This window comes from Medicago sativa, chromosome 5, assembly GCF_051527215.1.
Source record: "Medicago sativa cultivar Bolivia chromosome 5, Bolivia_mono, whole genome shotgun sequence".
NCBI classification, from domain to species: Eukaryota; Viridiplantae; Streptophyta; class Magnoliopsida; order Fabales; family Fabaceae; genus Medicago; species Medicago sativa.
This window is the reverse complement of record NC_140753.1, coordinates 25,286,849-25,306,749: the sequence shown is the minus strand read 5'-3', so window position 1 is coordinate 25,306,749 and position 19,901 is coordinate 25,286,849. Positions and strand designations below refer to the sequence as shown.

At 33.2% G+C, this 19,901-nt stretch overlaps 1 protein-coding gene and 1 pseudogene across 2 annotated transcripts; one reads left to right on the top strand and one right to left on the bottom strand.

Moving 5' to 3' along the window:
* Window positions 1-13,293: 13,293 nt before the first annotated feature.
* On the top strand, window positions 13,294-16,930 carry LOC146921304 (putative disease resistance protein RGA3 pseudogene; annotated as a pseudogene). The gene has a single exon (XR_015012071.1). The product of XR_015012071.1 is annotated as a putative disease resistance protein RGA3 pseudogene (transcript).
* A 1,863-nt stretch (window positions 16,931-18,793) lies between these two features.
* Window positions 18,794-19,375, bottom strand: LOC146921303 (uncharacterized). Its single transcript, XM_085711281.1, has one exon. The coding sequence runs from the start codon at window positions 19,373-19,375 to the stop codon at window positions 18,794-18,796; it is 582 nt and encodes a 193-aa protein (XP_085567407.1).
* Window positions 19,376-19,901: the final 526 nt, after the last annotated feature.

Here is a 19,901-nt window from a genome sequence, read left to right as displayed (position 1 = left end):
ATATATAAAAGAATATCAAGTCTCGTATTAGTCAACAAGAAAAAAGTCTCCCATATGGAATAGTCTAAGCTAAGAAACTGAGGATACAGGGAAGTAGGGACTGGGGTTGAAACTTGAAAGTACGTGGAAATTTTGGTTGCTTTCTGGGTGTTGAAAATTTAATGTGAACAGTAGACTTCTCATGCTTTGTTTTTTTAGAAATATAAAATCACAAATTCATTAAAAACTCACATATACAAGTAGTGACATCGAAGTTCAAATCCCAATCATAAATTTTGATATATCAATTTCGTTATTTTTTTCAGTCGAGTTATTAGAACTTATGAAATACCGTGCTTTGTTAATTGCGCACACAATATCAACAAAAGTAATTTGATTGCTATGGATAATGGACATATAGTTTTAAAAAAGTTTGATGATGTACATATTCGTGACAATGAAAAGGTTAACAAAAAGGTTAATTATGTTTGGCCATGAATTGTATTAGTTTGTAGGCTAAAATATGGTTTTGATCCTTGCAAAATAGGCCAGTTTTGGTTTTAGTCCCTGCAAAATTTTTTTATAGCTTTTGGTCCCTGCAAAAATAGGTCAATTTTGGTTTTAGTCCCTGCAAATTTTTTTTATAGCTTTTGGTCCCTGCAAAAATAGGTCAGTTTTGGTTTTAGTCCCTGCAATTTTTTTTTATAGTTTTTGGTCCTTGCAAAAATATGCCAGTTTTGCTTTTAGTCCCTGCAAATCTTTTATAATTTTTTTTATAAATTAAAAAATTCTGAAAAATTGAAAAATTAATAAAAATATCTAAAAAATTCTGGAAAATCGAAAAATTAATAAAAATTTTTTAAAAAAGTTTAAAAATTCTGGAAAAATTTAAAATTAATAAAAAAATTGAAAAACAATTAAAAAATTCTGGAAAAATGAAAAATCAATAAAAAAAATTGAAAAAAATATTAAAAAATTCTGGAAAATTGAAAAATTAATAAAAATGTAAAAAATTGAAAAAAAACGGAAAAAATTAAAAAAATCTGGAAAAATTAATAAAAATAAAAAATGATTAAAAAAATAAAATAATCTAATAAAATGAAAAATAATGAAAAAATTCTGGAAAATAAAAAATATTCTGATTAGTATATATGTCGAAATTTCAAAATTTTGATTAGTATATATGTCGAGCTTAGGTTTTTTCAGTGTATTTTTTCCCTTATTCTCGGTTTATAAATACCCAAAAGTTCCCGCTTTATAAATACACAAAAATTCCCGGAAAAAATACTAATGAAAATTTCAAAATTTCGAAAAATACATAAAAAACCTAAGCTCGGTTTATAAATACACATATTTTTTCCTTTATTCTCGGTTTATAAATACACAAAAATTCCCGGAAAATTTTTGAGAAATACTAATGAAAATTTCGAAAATTTTTCATTAAAATTTCATTTTTCCAGAATTTCATTTTTATTTTCGAAAATTTAAAATTTCATTAAAATTTATTTTCCAGAATTTCATTAAAATTTAAAATTTCATTTTTCCAGAATTTTAATTTTTTTAGAAAATTTTCGAAATTTTATTTTTTCCAGAATTTTTTCTGAATTTTTTAATCTTTTTTATTTTTTCCAGATTTTTTAAATTTTTTCCTTTTTTTCATTTTTATTAATTTTTCAATTTTCCAGAATTTTTTAATATTTTTTTCAATTTTTTATTATTTTTTCAGATTTTTTATTGATTTTTCTTTTTTCCTGAATTTTTTAATATTTTTTTCAATTTTTTTATTAATTTTTAATTTTTCCAGAATTTTAATTTTTTTTTAAATTTTTCGATTTTCCAGAATTTTTTAATATTTTTTTCAATTTTTTTATTAATTTTAATTTTTCCAGAATTTTTTTAATTTTTTTATTAATTTTTGAATTTTCCAGAATTCTTTTTTTTTTAAAAAAAAATTATAAAAGATTTGCAGGGACTAAAAGCAAAACTGACATATTTTTGCAGGGACCAAAAACTATAAAAAAAATTTGCAGGGACTAAAACCAAAACTAGCCTATTTTTGCAGGGACCAAAAACTATAAAAAAATTTTGCAGGGACTAAAACCAAAACTGGCCTATTTTTGTAGGGACCAAAAGCTATAAATTTTTTTTGCAGGGACTAAAACAAAAACTGACCTATTTTGCAAGGATCAAAACCATGTTTTAGCCTAGTTTGTATGACTTTATGTTTGCGAAAAGGACAGAAGAAAAAGATTGGAACGTAACCCTTCCGGTGGGGCTGATTGAATAGAATACTAGAAGTCTGGAATCAAATAAATATGGTAGACGGAGAAGGTTCCAGGGTAATACAAATGCATAAGAGTACAAGAAGAAAAATAAACATTACATCCTTTCCCCTAATCATTGTATATTATAAACAAATTTTTTTTTTTCCTTTGAATAATTGATACATCTAATTTATAGACTTAAGTACACATTTGGTCCCTTAACTAATTTTCAGGTTTTGTTTTGGTCCCTTAATTAATAAAAGTTTCGTTTTGGTCCTTTAAATGTTAGTCAATTTAGTCTCTCCCCGTTAATTTTAAAAAGAAACTGTTGTATCATGCAAGTTTGTAGTATCTTAAAGTGAACCATCAACACTTATTCTATTTTCCTTTTCTTCTTCTTCCCCTCTCTTCTTCATCATCTTCATAGACCATCATCAAAACATACCAACAAAACCAGAAAAAAAATTGAAATTCAATGACAACATAAACTCACAATCAAATTTGTATTCAATACAAATTTGAGGGACCATAATCTATTTTCAACAATAAATACAATAATTGACAATAAAAATATATCAATCATACCAATTAGATCCGCCAGATTTATAAAAATACACATCATAGCAAATGTAACGCCCTCCTTTTATTTATATATTTTTATTAAGTTAGAATCTATTTATGTGATTTATTTATATATATGAGGTGTTAGTATTTTATTATGTGACATTATTCTATTATTTATTAGAATATGAGAATTATTAGTGTAAGTAGAATTGGAGGTTAGAATAGAAAGAATAATAAGTTATTGGGCCTAAATAGATTTAGGAAGAGTGATTAGTATTATAAATAAGGAAGCTTAGGTTAGAAAGAGTTTTTACGTTAAACCGCTTTTTGGAGAAAGATGAGAAAGAGGAGAACTCAGAGAGAGAGAACCTTAGGAATGACGCTGCTTATGATGCTTATGTTGATGCGATGTTTAAGATGTTGATGTTTATCATTTGATACTGTTAAGTTGTGATGCTGATATGATGTGACTTTATAAGTGTTGCATATGTTGTTGTTGATCTTATTTAAGATGTAAATATCGGTCTAAGTCAAAGAGTTTGTTAAGTCGTCGAATCGTTATGAAGTCATCAAGTTGTTAAGATGTTATGTTGTCAAGATGTTAAGATGTCATAGATGTTCATGAAGTTTCTAAGACGTAAGATATTGAGTCCATGCATACTCATTTAAAGATGAGGGCTCATGCCCTGGAGCTTTTGCTCAACCACGACGATGGAGCTTTGCTCAACCACGACGATGGAGCTTTTGCTCAACCAGAGATGAGGGCTCATGCCCTAGGAGCTTTTGCTCAATAGCGATGAGGGCTTATGCCCTAGGAGTATATTTATGCTCATAAGCGACGAGGGCTTATGCCCTAGATTGGTACCACATGCATTTGCATTTTCATGATGATTCAAGATGGTTTAAGACGTTAAGAGTTGCATAGTCGAGTCTAGATGCATTGTCAAGTCAAGTTGTTAAGTTGTGATGTTTTAACGAATTACTTTGTGATGCCTTTTAGTAAGATGATATGTGACGATGATTGTGACTGCTATATGATGATATATTGCTAAGATGAAATAATGATGTCAACGTATTTGATTGTAATTGTTAAATTATAAGATGTTTATATTGTTAAATGTAATTTATGATTTATGAGCTTAATATTATTGTTTGAGAAATCTCAACCCTTCTGCTTGAAAATGTTGCTCTTCGTATGGGTAACTTGCAGGTAAACAAGATTAGCTGCGGTCGTGGGTGACTATCTCTCACTGTGTCCTTAGGTGCTCTGATACGTAACGGGATGGGGATTTTAATACTATTTTATGTTCCTTTACGTATTGCTTTTGAAGTTTAAGAATTATTTTTGAACTAAGATTTATGAGACTTTTATGATGAGGCCTGCGTGCCGAGACTATTTCTATTGTTAAACTAAATCCGCTGCGAAGTTTTTTAAATATCATGTTGATGAATTTTTAAAGGATAAATTATTATCTATTTTGTTAAGATTTTATGATAAAGAGATGTAGCATTCCGTTTATGTGAATTACTCTGATAATTTATTATGAAATTTTCACGTTGGGAAAAGGGGTGTTACAGCAAACATTGGTGAAAGTTGATTAATTTGTTATTGGGTTCTGCATTCATCTCAAAGGCACATGATTTATAAAGCAGAGAGCCTGTAATATCTCACTCGTCAGTAATGGAATATTACCAGTTAAACGTGTTAAAGGATTAATGTTCATGGAAAGTAAGTATGACGAAGAATGTTTATTAACGACATCAGTCAAGCACGGGTTAAGTATCAGTGTCGGTATAAACACGTTTAAGGCGAAGGGCATAATGGTACTTTTATACAAAAGGGGTATTTAAGTAATATTGGCCCAAAATATTTCATTTGGAATTGCTCTTTCTCTCTCTAGGTTTAGAAACTTGAATTATCTCCTCCTTCTCTCTACAAGACCGCCCCTCTCCCTTCTCTAAATCATCTATCATCCCAAGTTTTATGCAATTGGTGATCAAGCATGGATCATGGTAACTTCATGAGCAAGAAACAATTGAAAGAGTTGGATTGGTATAGTATTGGAATGGGTTTTGGATGAACCAAAAATTAGGGTTTGATCTTGGGGAGCTTGAAGCTTGAAGAAATTTCAAGATTATGTTAAGGTGAGTTCTATAGATAGATTACCTACCTATGGGTTTGTACAATCTTATGAAGAAATTATGATTTATGTTAGTTTAGTTTTGATGAAACTTTAGCACCCCAAAGCAATCCTTGTTGATTACATGATAAAATTGCCATGTAATATGTTTATTAAAGTCAATATATGTTGCTGGATGTGTATGGTACATTACAGCATCGAATTGGACGAGTTTTGGGTCAAAATTGCAAAATCTGCACCACTGACCCGAAGAAACTCGCTAATAGCGAAATAATTTCGCTAATAGCGAAATTACCCAGATGGATTTCGCTAATAGCTAAAAAAATTCGCTATTAGCTAAACTCTCTGCACTTGCCAATTTTCTTTTGGCTTGTTGGCTCATCTTGGGGCCGATGGTGCAGTCCGAAGCCTTTCTTTCATCGATTTATAACTTTATATCCCCAAAACAACATCTAAGCAATGCACATAACATCAAGTGATCCTTGAATTGAAAAATCATGGCAATCTTAGCATGTACGGCTAGGATGGCACAAGAGAGTTTAAGCCGAATTACTCGGGTAGCAATGAACTAAGGAAGGGAATGAATGTAGAGCCTTGACATAATTTGTCGAGAACTAGAATGCTAAGCATGAGTCCCATAGATGTGAAGACGCGAAGTGTTTAATGTATTCTCTTCGCACATGAACAAGAACGACCATGCAAGCATGTTAAGCCGTGAATAGGTAAGCTAATCCCTTCACTTTGAATGAAATGTCTATGTAGGAAGTTTACCGCTAAACGGGTAGATCACGGACCCGTGGTAAACGAGCAAGTATGTATAGGTTAAACCCTTCATGTATGTATTATTAAGACCATGATATATGTGTAATTTACCACAAATCGGATCGATTAAGGATCCATGGTAAATGAGTATGTAAGACGTAGGTGTCGTGGGAGCGGGATAAGCTCCGCAGGGGGGCCCTCACGTTACTGAGGGAGTCCGATGTGCCTTAGCTAGGTTTTCATTGGTCATGTATAGGATTGTACTTAGGGTTACTCCACCCGGGTCTCTCCATAAAATAAACTTAGATAATATGTTTGTTCAACGCTAACATCTATGTATGAATGATTATGACTTTGTATGATTATGATATGATGTTAGACACGTACAAGTTTATGAGATAGAGCAAGTTATGAATGTTACACCAATGACGATCTAGGTTTCCTCGATCTTCTGGTTTAGGATCGTGTCATGAATATGTTATGTTTAGGCCTCGATGCGTTTAGCGTATCTTGGCATAACGGTCTTACGCTCCCTTTTACCGCCATGACACGTATGATGTAAGAAAGACCATGACAAGTTAAGATGAACCTACGACGGATCTAGTATGCATGACCGTCTAGGCAAGCATGACCACACACGTATAATCAACCGGCAGGTTGTATTTTAGACATGTGGTGACCGTAGGTTTTCCCCGAGGTTACCTATAGCATATGATTAGGTAGAACTCACTGAGACATTATGTCTCATCCCAATCCTTATTTGTTTCAGATAAACAGGTTGGAATGACAAGCTAGTAGCCGGATGGATATTTCAGCAAGTGCTCGTTCGTACCCGCTGCAGGATGATGTGGATTTTCAAGGACACACTTTGCTATGTTTTAGACAAGTTGTGTTGTATTAGTATTGTACGAATGCATATTGTTGTGTAAGTTATTCCTTCGAATGTAATTAAAGTTGTAAACATTAATGTATCTAGTATCAAGTTAATGCACATGCCAAACTTTCTAGATACGTTTGATATGGGCGTTACAGAGCCAAACTCCAGACCCTTACCAAAACAGAGTCATACTTTAACAAAAAAAAATTATAAGGAAAAAAAAACCATGAAGATCTCGTATAAACACTACAACAACAAAAAATTGAATGAAGAAGATAAACAAGGTCGAGGGAAGAAGGGTCTAAGCCTTAGATTCATTTTGGGGCTTGTAGGGATTATTGTGGTTTTTCCATCCTTCAGGTCGTGTGGTAAGAGATCAGATCAGGGCCCAACTTGAAGATGAATTTGAAAATTTCAGTTTCAACTTGAAGATTATGGTCCCACAAATTTGATTGTGAGTTTATGTTTTCATTAAATTTCAATTTTTTTCTGGTTTTTTTGGTATGTTTTGATGATGGTCTATGAAGATGATGAAGAAGAGAGAGAAAGAAGAAGAAAAGGAAAAAAGATTAAGTGTTGATGGTTCACTTTAAGATACTACAGACTTGCATGATTCAACGGTTTCTTTTTAAAATTAACGGGGATGGACTAAATTGACTAACATTTAAAGGACCAAAACGAAACCTGAAAATTAATTAAGGGATCAAAACGAAACCTGAAAATTAATTAAGGGATCAAATGTGTAATTAAGCCTATAGAATATGCACATCAGTTATTCAATTAATAGTTTTTTAAGAAGCAAAAATGAAATTAGTATAACCAAACATCAAAACTTCTCAGCACAAGGTGTCTCCAGAAGAAAAGGCAAAGTCAAAGGATTACAAAGACAACAAAATAAACGAACAATGAAAGAAAAAAGAACAAATCAAGTTATTTCTCTCAAACACAATTGGATTAATTGTGTCTTCAAAAATGCGGTAACTGATCCTCTTATTATTCTTGATAAGGTGAAGCAGACTTTCTTTTTATGGTTATCTTCGAATGTTATTCCTTTAGCTTTTGGTTTTCATGACTGGTGGCGATATCCTCTACTTTGTATGGGAATCATGTAACTGTTTTGTTTTGTTTCGGTGGTGACACTCTTTTCATAGGTGTCTGATTGTTGTAACAGATGTTGGGTAAATCACCACTTTAGCACACCTTGTGCGGGGTGAATTTATCCTCCTTTGAGCAATATATTTCATTTTGATTTGTTCAAAAAAAAAAGGTCACGAAGAATGGTAATCAAAAGTGAAAATAGTGTATTTCGTTTTAAGCCATCAAAACATCTGAAGTTTGATCTTGTCGAGCAATTGATGTAAATAATACTCCTTGTGCTTAAAAATGCGACCATTTGTTTCATTACAAATTGTCCAGCTAAAAATCCTACCAAAATAACGTAGACGACTCATCCCCGACACAACAACCTAAGGTTACGAAACAATATGTTGGTAATAGTATTATTATTTCTGCAGCGTGTTGATTGTTGACAATTGTGTCTTAAGAAAAAATTATTCAGTGAAAAATTATTCAGTGAAGATGACTTTGAAAGGAGGAGCCACTGGTATGCGTCACAATGTCCCGGTTCTGTATATGTATTAATAAATATTAATATGTATATTAATATTGCTTCCAAAAAAAATGTATATTTTTTATATGAGAGGTACTATGTAGTACGATGACATTATCACGAAATTTCACGAATTGCAAATTATTACTATCTTTTTTTTTTTTTTTTTGGTCAAAATTATTACTATCTTCTCTTGCGCAACTTTTGCTCATTTTCTATATAAAACAACGGAGATTAAATTAAATAAATAAAAAAGACAACACCCTTGATAGAAATATCCCCCAATAAAGCTCATGTGCATGCATTGAACGATAAAGTTTGGCAAGATTAGTAAAACGAGATGTTATTGTGTTAGTAATAATTTTTTTGTCTTTTACAATGGACCAATTTGAAAAACTAATTGAAGATAACTTGTTTACTGGGGAGAAGCCACAGTATAGGTACAGTGTGTGCCTAGAAGTTAAATGGTTGTTGAAATCTGCTTAAATAAAGGCGTGTATAGAATAAAATAATCAACTTTTGTTGCTCCGTGAAATTTTGTTAGAAGCCTTACTGTACCATTCAACATTTTCTTTTTTATATAGATAGATGAAATGACAAAGTCATTCTCACACACAATATAGTCATCAGAGTTTGAACTTCAATCATGATGTTCGATTTACAATTTTGACATTTTTATCAGTTAAATTATAATTTGTGGAGAAATAATGTGCATTTATATATTTTTTTTAAACAAGTCAAAATGAGATATATATTAACCAATAATAGTTTTGCTCCCTAGTACAAGGAGTGCCTAAAGAAGCTAAACAAAGTTACATCAAATCGAGGAACATAGTTGTAAATAAAAATAAAACAACAGCCAATCCCCAAACAAACAAGGGGATGCTGCCACCACATATGGTAATCAAAAGAAAAGCACACATTTTTAGCTTTCAACCACCGAAGAGAAGGCATCTTAACCTTTTCCAAGAGTTGCACGGTCGAGTTGGCTTTATTTGCAAAGAGTCTATGGTTCCTTTCATTCCAAAGGACCCAAATACAACAAGGGCAAATCAAATGTAAGAATGACCGACGCGGAGCATAACCACCAAAAGAGTTAACAAATCGGTAAAAATGATCTGTAACATGTTGGGGATCCACATAATACACATCAAGCCAAGATTTAATAAGTTGTCAGAGATTGCCAAAAAGAGGACAATGAATTATTAGATGATCAATTGTTTCATTTTGGCCACATCATGAAACACACAATTGGTTGTCAATAGTAATAACGCCTCGTCGCACCAAGTTATCCCTTGTTGGTCATCTATTGCGGAAAAAACGCCACGCGCAAATAGAAACTTTCAAAAGAACACTTTTATGCCAAGGTGCCTCCAAAACAACGTCGTGATTGTGTATCTCCTGCCTCATGAGCATTTGATACACACCACCAGGAAATGTGCATTTATATTGTGAATAAAGTGGGCTTTATTTAGGGCAGTAATATTTGCAGTGATATTTTTCCTAAAACAATATATTCTGCCGTGATATTTATCACTTAGGAAAGAATATAGCAAAATTAGTCTTTCAAATTTATCTGACCTATATTTTGAGGCAACAAATTTATTCAACCATTTTTTACATAATATTAGGAACATATTTGCTTACTAAAACCATTTTCCAATTTCACTTTTTAAAATTTGTGCACATTTTTTTGTACAATTTTGGGTTCATTTATGTACTTGATAATGAGATGAAAGACTTTGACCAACCATAAAAGTGGTAAGAAATTTTGACCAAAATTAAATGGAGCGGACTTCCTTTCATTGCAAGGGGGCCAAAATCTTGAGCTGACCGAGACTTTTGGAGGAGGAAATTTTTTAGATGGTTTAAACTTTAAGTACGAAGAAAATTGCTCTTCTCCCAATAGGAACTGCTCACTTCCACCTAAACTTTTGAAAATACCCCACGTGACTTAATTATTACATGGGATAATTGAAGCTAAGACTACAAAGAATCATTTTTTGTATTTATATACAATTTAAAAATATATTTAATGACTATCCCGGTCCAACCTCGGTCCGACCTTAGTGTATAACCTACGTGAGTTAAGTCACGTTCGGTATATCCAACGTGAGTTAAGTCACGTGACATGCATTTAAAGGTCAGACAATACCTTATTTCTTCATTCTTCTTCATTTCACATCTAAAATCTTTAAAAACTCTCTCAAATCATCCAAATCTTCAATTTCTTCAAGTTTAAATCAACCAACACTCCAGTAACAATTAAGTTTTCATAATCAAGTACCATTGACATTTTATGTTTATATGTTAATTTTTTCCTCTTAAATTAGAAATTTTTTAGTTTTAGGTTTGTTCAAATTGATTTTTTTTTTTTTTTGCAAGAAATGATACAATGTTTATATGTAAATGACTTATGTTGTTTAAATGTTTTGATGTTTGCATGTTTATGTTGTAGTTTTTAGTTTTAGGGTTTATGTATAATTTGCACTCTAAATGTTTGATGAAATGTTTGAATGAGTTTTTCATTGATTGTTTAATTTCTTATGGTATAGATCTGAAACAATGGATAATTTGTTCAGCGCTTAAGTATGCTTCAATGGTGGAAACCCTTATTTGATTAAGGTTTGGGACGATGTCACGTTAAAAGAACTGAAGAGTCAACTGAATGAAATCAACCAAGGACTCAACCCCAGAGACAGAAAGAGGGTGGAAGACGTTCAACATGGACATCCTGGGATATTGCAGTCAAAGACGATAATGCTCACAAATGACGACTGCGTGAGGAGCATGTTCTCCGTATTTCGACAGCACAACATGTTTCTGAGGATTGAAATGGATGTTACATGTTGAGATCACCTGAAGATATTCTCAAGAGTTTGATTATGTCAGAAGATTATGTTTAGGGAGCATCATTATTATGTAGTGTCTTTATTTTGTTGGAATTTAAGTTTAATTCATGAAAGTTTGATGACAATGTTGGTATTAAAGTGTCTTATAGTTAGTGTAAAGGTTTGCAAGTCTCTTTGAAAACCCAAAAGAATTAAGAGAACACAACATGTATTTTACGAAATCAACTATATAGGTTTTCACATTGAATTCCTTCGTATAAGATGAGTGTGACGAACATGAATGCATTTCTAAGATGTTGTTTTGTGCTTCATCATGCTCCTCTGTCAATTGAAACTTGTCAATTGGCAGAGCAGTATTGGAATGCATTCCTTTTTGTCATGACTCATCTTATGGGAATTCGATGTGAGAACTTATATTGTTGATTTGGTAGAATACATGTGTTGTGTTCTCTTCATTCTTTTGAGTTTTTAAAGAGGCTTGCAAATTTTTACACTAAGTATAAGACACTTTAATACCAACATTTTGAGCAAACTTTCAAGAATTTAATTTAAAAATCCAATATCATGATGATACCGCATATTTATGAAGAATGTAATGTAATGTAGTGTAACGTAGATGAAATTAAAACTAAATAAAATTGTGTATTTTTAGAATTGATTTCGTTTACTTGTGTATTTTTTGTTATGAATTGCTTCATTCATGCATTCATTCTTCATGCAGGACAGGCAGAATTGTTTCATTCAAGCAGAATTGAAAGTTATAGTACGCAACTTTATTCAAATTTATTCAAAGGAGCAAGGTTGTCAAAACCAGAATTTTGCTTCAGATTGAAAGGAGATAGCAAAATCAAAATCATAAAATTGCAATCGAAATCGAAGATTTTACCCAACTACCTTTATAGGATCGATTTGAGATAGCACAATCAAAAATCGTAAAATCGCAATCGAAATCGAAATTTCTACCAAAATGACTTAAAGTTAAAGCCTAGATGCTACATCAATTCACATGCCCCAATTCTATGGGCAGTGGCGGAGTCAGGAAAAAAAGTTTGGATGGACCACTAAATTATGAAGCTTTTTTTTTTTTTGGTAGTATAAATGTTAATTGAAACAAGTTTTAGTTGAGAGACAATGTAAGGGAGGTTTGAAACCCCCCCACAAATTAGAAGAACTCTAAACCTCCTCTAACCAGCCAAGCATAGACACAACAAAAATAACGTATACCGCTTTATGGAATCGCCAAAATCTAAAACCGTTGAAAAACTGTTTAAAATCTCACAAAATTTATCTTGATTTTTTATTTTTCTGGATGGGCCACTACACCACTTTACAGAGATTTGGATGTGCCGAAAACAAAAAACATCGTAAAATTGTTTAAAATCTCGCAGAATAAACCTATTATTGTTATTTTTTTTAATTTTTCTGGGTGGGCCACAGCCCACCCCAACCCATAAAGGGCTCCCCCTCTGTAACCCATGGACCAAGTGTCACTCCTATTAGCAATCCCCCATACACAACTCCCCAATTTAGTTCTACTTTCCAATGTGGCAATGTAAAAAGTCCAATATTAAGAATGTTATCCGGTAAATAACACAGCTTACGAAGTTAATTAATATATAATATGTGTAAAAACTCTGATATCCATACTCTGTCAGCATTATGTCTCCCCTCTAGAGCCAAGCTAATTTGTTAGCTGCCAATAACAATTGATGAAGCAAAATCATAAAGCAATATAATAAATCCTGGCCCAGATCTAATGGTATGGTGCCATTAATGACACCAAAGTATTTCCCTAATAAAAACTAGGCTTAAGTAAATGTTCCTGCAAGCATTTTGGTTTTAGTTTTAGTTCATGCAAAAATATTTTCTTGGTTTTAGTCCTTGCAAATATAGAATAGGAGTATTTTGTTTTGGTTCTAAGTGTTTTGTTTAATCCTTGTAAAATCTTTTCATATTTAAATTGAACCATATAATATTCATTTTATATAGTATCAATCCATTTTGCAAGGACTTAAACAAAATAACAAGGACCAAATGAATAAGTTAGATGTTAGCAAGAATTAAAATAAAAAAAATGTTCTACCAAATTTTTTTTTTTAATGTTTTTACAAGGATTAAAACCAATAACTTGTTAAAAAAAAAAGGATTAAAACCAATACAATTGATATTTGCAGAAATTATTTGCATTTTAAGCTTGAAAACCAACTTGATAAGAACCTTCAAAGTTCAAATGACTTATTCAATGCAGGCGAAGAGTTTTATTTTCTAGCCTTTCCTTTTCATCTGGTTTTTTCCACCAAATTTCCATAAAAGAATAATCAAAGAAAATTCCAACAACTTCAAGCAAAATTCCAAAGATGAGGGTTTCCTTGTTGACTATCACAAATAGATCAACGCAAAGCTTTTTCCTATCATATACAATCTTTACTTCTTGTTTGATGCACAACGACACTGCATTTTTCACTGATCATACAAAACAACCTGTACTTGTGCTTAGTTAAGACAGATGGCTGAAGCTGTGCTTGAAGTTTTGCTTAACAATTTGAGCTCACTCATTCAGAAAGAGATTGGCCTATTTCTTGGCTTCCAACAAGACTTTAATAGTCTTTCAAGCTTGCTCACATCAATCAAGGCTACTCTTGAAGATGCCGAGGAGAAACAATTCAGTAATAGAGCCATCAAGGATTGGCTGCTTAAGCTGAAAGATGCTGCTCACGTTCTTGATGACATCTTGGACGAGTGTGGTACTCAAGTATTGGAGCTGGAGCATGGAGGATTCCAGTGTGGACCATCACACAAGGTACAAAGCTCTTGCTTATCTTCTTTAAATTCTCAGCATGTTGCTTTCCGTTACAAAATTGCTAAGAAAATGAAGAAGATAAGGGACAGATTGAATGAAATAGCCGAAGAAAGGAGTATGTTTCATTTGACTGAGATAGTCAAAGAGAAGAGAAGTGGAGTCCTTGACTGGCGCCAAACCACCTCAATCATTACTCAACCATGGATCTATGGAAGAGATGAAGATAAGAATAAAATTGTGGATTTTTTGGTTGGTGATGCTTCTGTTTTAGTAGATTTACCAGTCTATCCAATTGTAGGTCTAGGTGGTCTTGGTAAAACAACACTTGTCCAACTGATCTTTAATCATGAAAGGGTAGTCAACCACTTTGATCTAAGAATTTGGGTATGTGTTTCAGAAGATTTTAGTTTGAAGAGAATGACAAAAGCCATCATAGAATCGGCTTCTGGCAATGCTTGCGAGGGCCTAGAGCTAGAGCCGTTGCAGAGAAAACTTTTAGATTTGCTAAAAGGAAAAAGGTATTTGCTAGTGCTGGATGACGTATGGGATGATGAACAAGAAAATTGGCAGAGGTTAAAATTTGTATTGGCTTGTGGAGGCAAGGGTGCTTCAGTTTTGGTCACTACTCGTCTTCCAAAGGTTGCAGCAATAATGGGAACAGTGCCAGCTCATGATTTATCATTGCTATCTGACAGTGACTGTTTGGATTTGTTGAAACAAAGAGCCTTTGGACCAAATGATGAAGAACGGGAAGAACTCGTGGCCATAGGGAAAGATATAGTAAAGAAATGTAGGGGAGTGCCTCTTGCCGCAATGGCATTAGGAAGTCTCTTGCGTTTCAAAGAGAGGAAATAGAGTGGCTCAATGTCAAGGAAAGCAAGATATGGGATTTACAAGGTGAGAACTGCGTCATGCCTGCCTTAAGGTTAAGTTACTTGAATTTACCAGTAAAATTGAGACAATGTTTTTCCTTATGTGCAATATTTCCCAAAGATGAAATAATAAGCAAGAAGTTTTTGATTGACCTTTGGATGGCAAATGGTTTTATTTCATCCAATGCGATGTTGCAAACTGAAGATATTGGCAATGAGGTGTGGAATGAGTTATATTGGAGATCATTTTTTCAAGATATTGAGCATGATGGATTTGGCAAAATTGAAAAATTCAAAATGCACGATCTTGTTCATGATCTTGCTCAATCCATTACAGAAGAGGTTAATTGTTGCATTACAGAGTCAAGTCCATCTAACAGAATCCGCCACCTCTCAATTTATGGTAGGAAATCAAGGGTACTCGGTTCAATACAGTTGCAAGGGATCAAATCATTGAGGACCTTTTTAACACCTACATCCCATTGCTCACCACCTCAGGTACTAAAATGTTATTCTTTACGAGTACTTGACTTTCAACTACTTAAAGAGTTGTCATCTTCAATTTTTCGTTTAAAACATCTAAGATACTTGAATCTTTCTTGGGGTAAATTTGAGAGTCTTCTGAAATCCTTATGTAAGCTATTGAATTTAGTGATTTTAAAGTTAGACTATTGTCAAACCCTCAAAAGGTTGCCTGGTGGTTTGGTACAATTGAAGGCTCTTCAACATCTATCTTTGAACAACTGCTACTCACTATTAAGCTTGCCTCAGCATATAAGGATGTTGGATTCCTTAAATACTTTAACTCTATTTGTTGTTGGCAAGAAAAGAGGGTTTCTTTTGGAGGAACTAGGACAAATGAACCTTAAAGGAGATCTTTACATTAAGCACTTGGAGAGAGTTAAAAGTGTGATGAATGCCAAAGAAGCAAATATGTCGAGCAAGCACGTGAAGAATTTGAAATTGTCATGGGCGAGAAATGAAGACTCCCAATTACAAGGAAATGTTGAGGAGATTATTGAAGAGCTTCAACCTCAATCCCAACAACTTCAAAGTCTAGGAGTGGGAGGATATACAGGTGCTTATTTTCCACAATGGATGTCTAGTCCTTCTCAAAAATATTTAACTCAGTTAGAACTCGTGGATTGCAATAATTGTTTACACCTTCCACTCTTGGGGAAACTTCCTTCTCTTAACAGTCTAACAGTGTGTAACATGAGTCATTTAAAATACATATATGAGGAGTCATGCATTGGTGGAGTTGCAGGAGGTTACACAACAGTAAAATTTTTGCTATTAGAGAAGTTGCCAGACCTGGTAAGGTTATCAAGGGAGGATAGAGATAACATATTTCCGTGCCTTTCAACACTTCAAATTACTGAATGTCCTATACTGTTGGGCTTGCCGTCCCTTCCATCTCTCAGTGACTTGCGAGTACGAGGGAAATGCAACCAACATTTACTTAGTTCAATTCACAAACAGCATAGTCTTGAAACCCTTTGTTTCAATGATAATAATGAAGAGTTAACTTTCTTTCCAGATGGGATGCTAAGAGACCTAACTTCTCTTAAGAGATTGAATATTAGGAGGTGCCAAAAGTTCAACTTATCAGAATGTTTTCAATACCTCACTTGTCTTGAAAAATTAGTGATTACAAGTTCCTCCAAAATTGAAGGTTTGCATGAGGCTTTACAACATATGACTGCCCTTAATTCTTTGGAATTGATAAATCTTCCAAATCTGGCATCCTTACCTGACTGGTTAGGAAACCTAGGTTTGCTTCAAGAATTAGACATTTTGCATTGTCCAAAGCTTACGAGTTTTCCGATGAGCATTCAATGCCTTACTAGTCTGAAAAGTTTGAGAATTTGCAGTTGCAGTGAGTTAGGGAAACGATGTAAAGAGAACACTGAGGATTGGCGAAAAATTGCTCACATTCAATGCATTCGAGTACAAAACTGTAGAACGCTCATTGGAGGAGGAGGAGGCGGAGGAGGATATTATGTATCTTCGTCATTTTGTTTTCAACACCAGTGAAAGAATATAGATTATAGCTGAGATTTAGTTATGTTCTTGTATTTCTACTTTAAGCTTGTGTAAGTTAATTCTATTTATTTATTTTAAACTTTTGGTTTTATCTGTTTATAATGTATTTTGTCATTCCCCTCATTGTAGCATATATTCATAGTAAAAGCATCACTCAAGTTCCTATTATGTTTCCTCTTTGACAACAAAGTTTGTATAAAAGCAACAAGATACATCCAAACATGTAGTCGATCATATTTTTTTTCTTCTTCTTAAATACAGGAAGAATATTTGAGTAAAGTAATGAGTTTGTCAAACACCAAATTAAGCCTTGACTTTATAGAGCACTCTCAAATAGGTTCCCAAGATTATGAGTATTTCAAAAAGATCTCTGACTGTGTTAAACGATTAAGTTGGTCCCTATATTTAACCACTTATAGTCAATTAAGTCTCAATATTTTAACAACTTACTATCATTTTGATCCCTATGTTTATCCACCTTACTATCAAATTAGTCCCTAACATATTCTTTGAATTACTAATATGATTAAAATTTGACAGAGTAAGGGACCTATTTGAAATTTTCATAAAATCAAGAACCTATTTGATGGCGCTCTATAAAGTCATGGACTAATTGAGTGGTTTACTAGAAGAATATTTATATTCTTAGCCTTGCTTACTCTGTTGTAATTTGTGATCTTCTCTTTGGTTAAGGCATGGTAAGTAACACAATTTTTGTATTATCATACAATTTATACTCCATTTCATTTACCTTTTTCTCTAACAAATCCCTTTTTTCTTCTGAGTCTCTCTGATTTATCTATGTTTCTCTCCCCAAATCTAAGAACCTTCACCTCTATGTGGTACGGTTGATTGCAAGATTATAGGATGCTTATGCAAATCTGAAAGAGTTATTAATTGCCAACAGATTTTGGTGAGTTCTTGTGAAGTATGTACTTCTAGAATAATTTTTTCTCTCATCATAGTCTTCGAATATAATTTTAGAATCTCAATCCTCACACAATGTTTAATCTAGTAAAGAAACCGTACGTGATACAAAAGTTTTTTTTATATATTAAGAAGTTTAATCTATGTGGTAAGGGTGATTGTAAGTTTGAAGGTTGTTTATCCAAACCCGGAAAAACTTCAAATGTGGTATACTGTGATCTGCAGGGATAAGGGCTATATATCATGGGAGGAAAAAAGGAGAGTCTAGAGAATTTTTGATAAAACAAAATGTGGTAAGGGTCTTTTTTAATTTGGTTTGTAATAAAACAAAATTAATCTTAATTTGGTTTGATAAATTTAGATGAATTTTGTTTTATTTTAATTTGGTTTGTACTTTGTAATAAAACAAAATTCATCTTAATTTCCGCAAATATGAATTTTCTTTCTTAGAATTTAAGGTTGAACATAACACAACTTCTCCAAACCGGTTAATAAGACGACAACCATCTTCCACTATATCATTTTTAATGTGAGATTTTTAACATTCTTCATTCTTTTGATTAATCTTCAATAATTTATAAAAAAGAACATTATTTAAAGATTATACAAATATGGATAGATGGAGAAGTAATGAACCGTAACAAACACGAATTTTTCGTTGAAGGAACCGTAACAAACACAATTAACATTTTAGTTTTAATACTTTGTAAATGTAAAACACTTTACACCGTCCATCGATCACAACTAATTAATGGGTCTTACTAACAAGTCTTCCTAAAATATTTGTTAAGGAATCAAATATTTTTTTTTTGAAGACATAAAAATGAGATATATTAATACTGGCGGCGAGTACTTCTTAGTACAAGGTGTACGAAAAAGACCGCCCCAAAGAACAAAGAGTCATACAAAGAATATACAAGAGAAAAAACAGGTCAGTCGATACCCAAACAAGACATAGGGTCCGACCACCAGCTATGCAAACCATACACAAAGTTGGCCTTATTTGCCTTCAACCACTACAATGAATGATATTTCACTTTATCTAATAGCTGAACCATTGGAGTTTCGACATTTTTGAAAACTCTGTTATTACGTTCACTTCATATAAGCCAAACACAAAGAAGCCACAATAGTTGAAGGAAAGAACGCCGAGCTTTAGAAAAACCTGTGTAATGAATGAATTGGGTGAAGTGGTCACTAATGGTAAACGGATCGACCCCCTCCACACCAATCCACGCCCTTATTTTTTGCCACAACGAACCAAAAACACCACAATGCAGAAACAAATGCGCTGCTGATTCCTCATCCCCACAGCCCGCAACACATGTATTCCCCGCTACTTGCACAATGCCGCGTCGAACAAGATTGTTTCTGGTTGGAAGTCTGTCCTTTAACAAACGCCATGCAACAATGGAGACCTTTAGGGGCACCTGCTTATGCCAAATAAGATCGGTGGTTGTGTCAGAGGACTCCACCGTAGTAGATAAAATTTGGTAGGCACCTCGCACAGTATATCCATCATGAATGTCGGGATCCCACTGCCACCTGTCAAGAATATTAGCCTGCACAGAGACACCATCAAGTAATAACCTACACTCCGTTAACATTTCTTCTTCCCACCTCCACAATCTTCTCCTCCAACTCCACGCTTCTCCACCCTCCTCCAAACCACGAACACTCATATCCGCCACCGTACTAAACTTATTCCCCCATGAGCAGGGGCGGATCTGGACTCAAAATATTGGTGAGGCACAATTTTTTCGCGGTTAAATAATTAAATAAAATGTACACATAAGTAGCGAACGTGAGTTAATTGCCGTTTGTAGTGAGTGAATTTTGGGTGTAAATGAGCAATTTTAAAAATGAGAAGAGTGATTTTAAATAACATATGCAAATATATGGCCCAAGCCCATAACAACAAACACACATAAACCTAAATATTTGATATTCAGTCACATTATCACAGCCGCTGCATACTTTTCTTTTCTGCTTCTTTCTTCTTACGGTTTTATGGTTTCTTTATCTTTTTCCTTTCTTACCATGGTTTCTACATATGATTTCTTCTTATTTTCTACTGGTACTCTGCTTGTGATTGATGGGTTTACATTAAGTTTATTATCTCAATTCAATGTTTCATATATGGAGGAAAAAAAATGAAAAAAATCAGCTTGGGCTGGTGTGGCACTTGCCACACCAGGACCTGTTCAG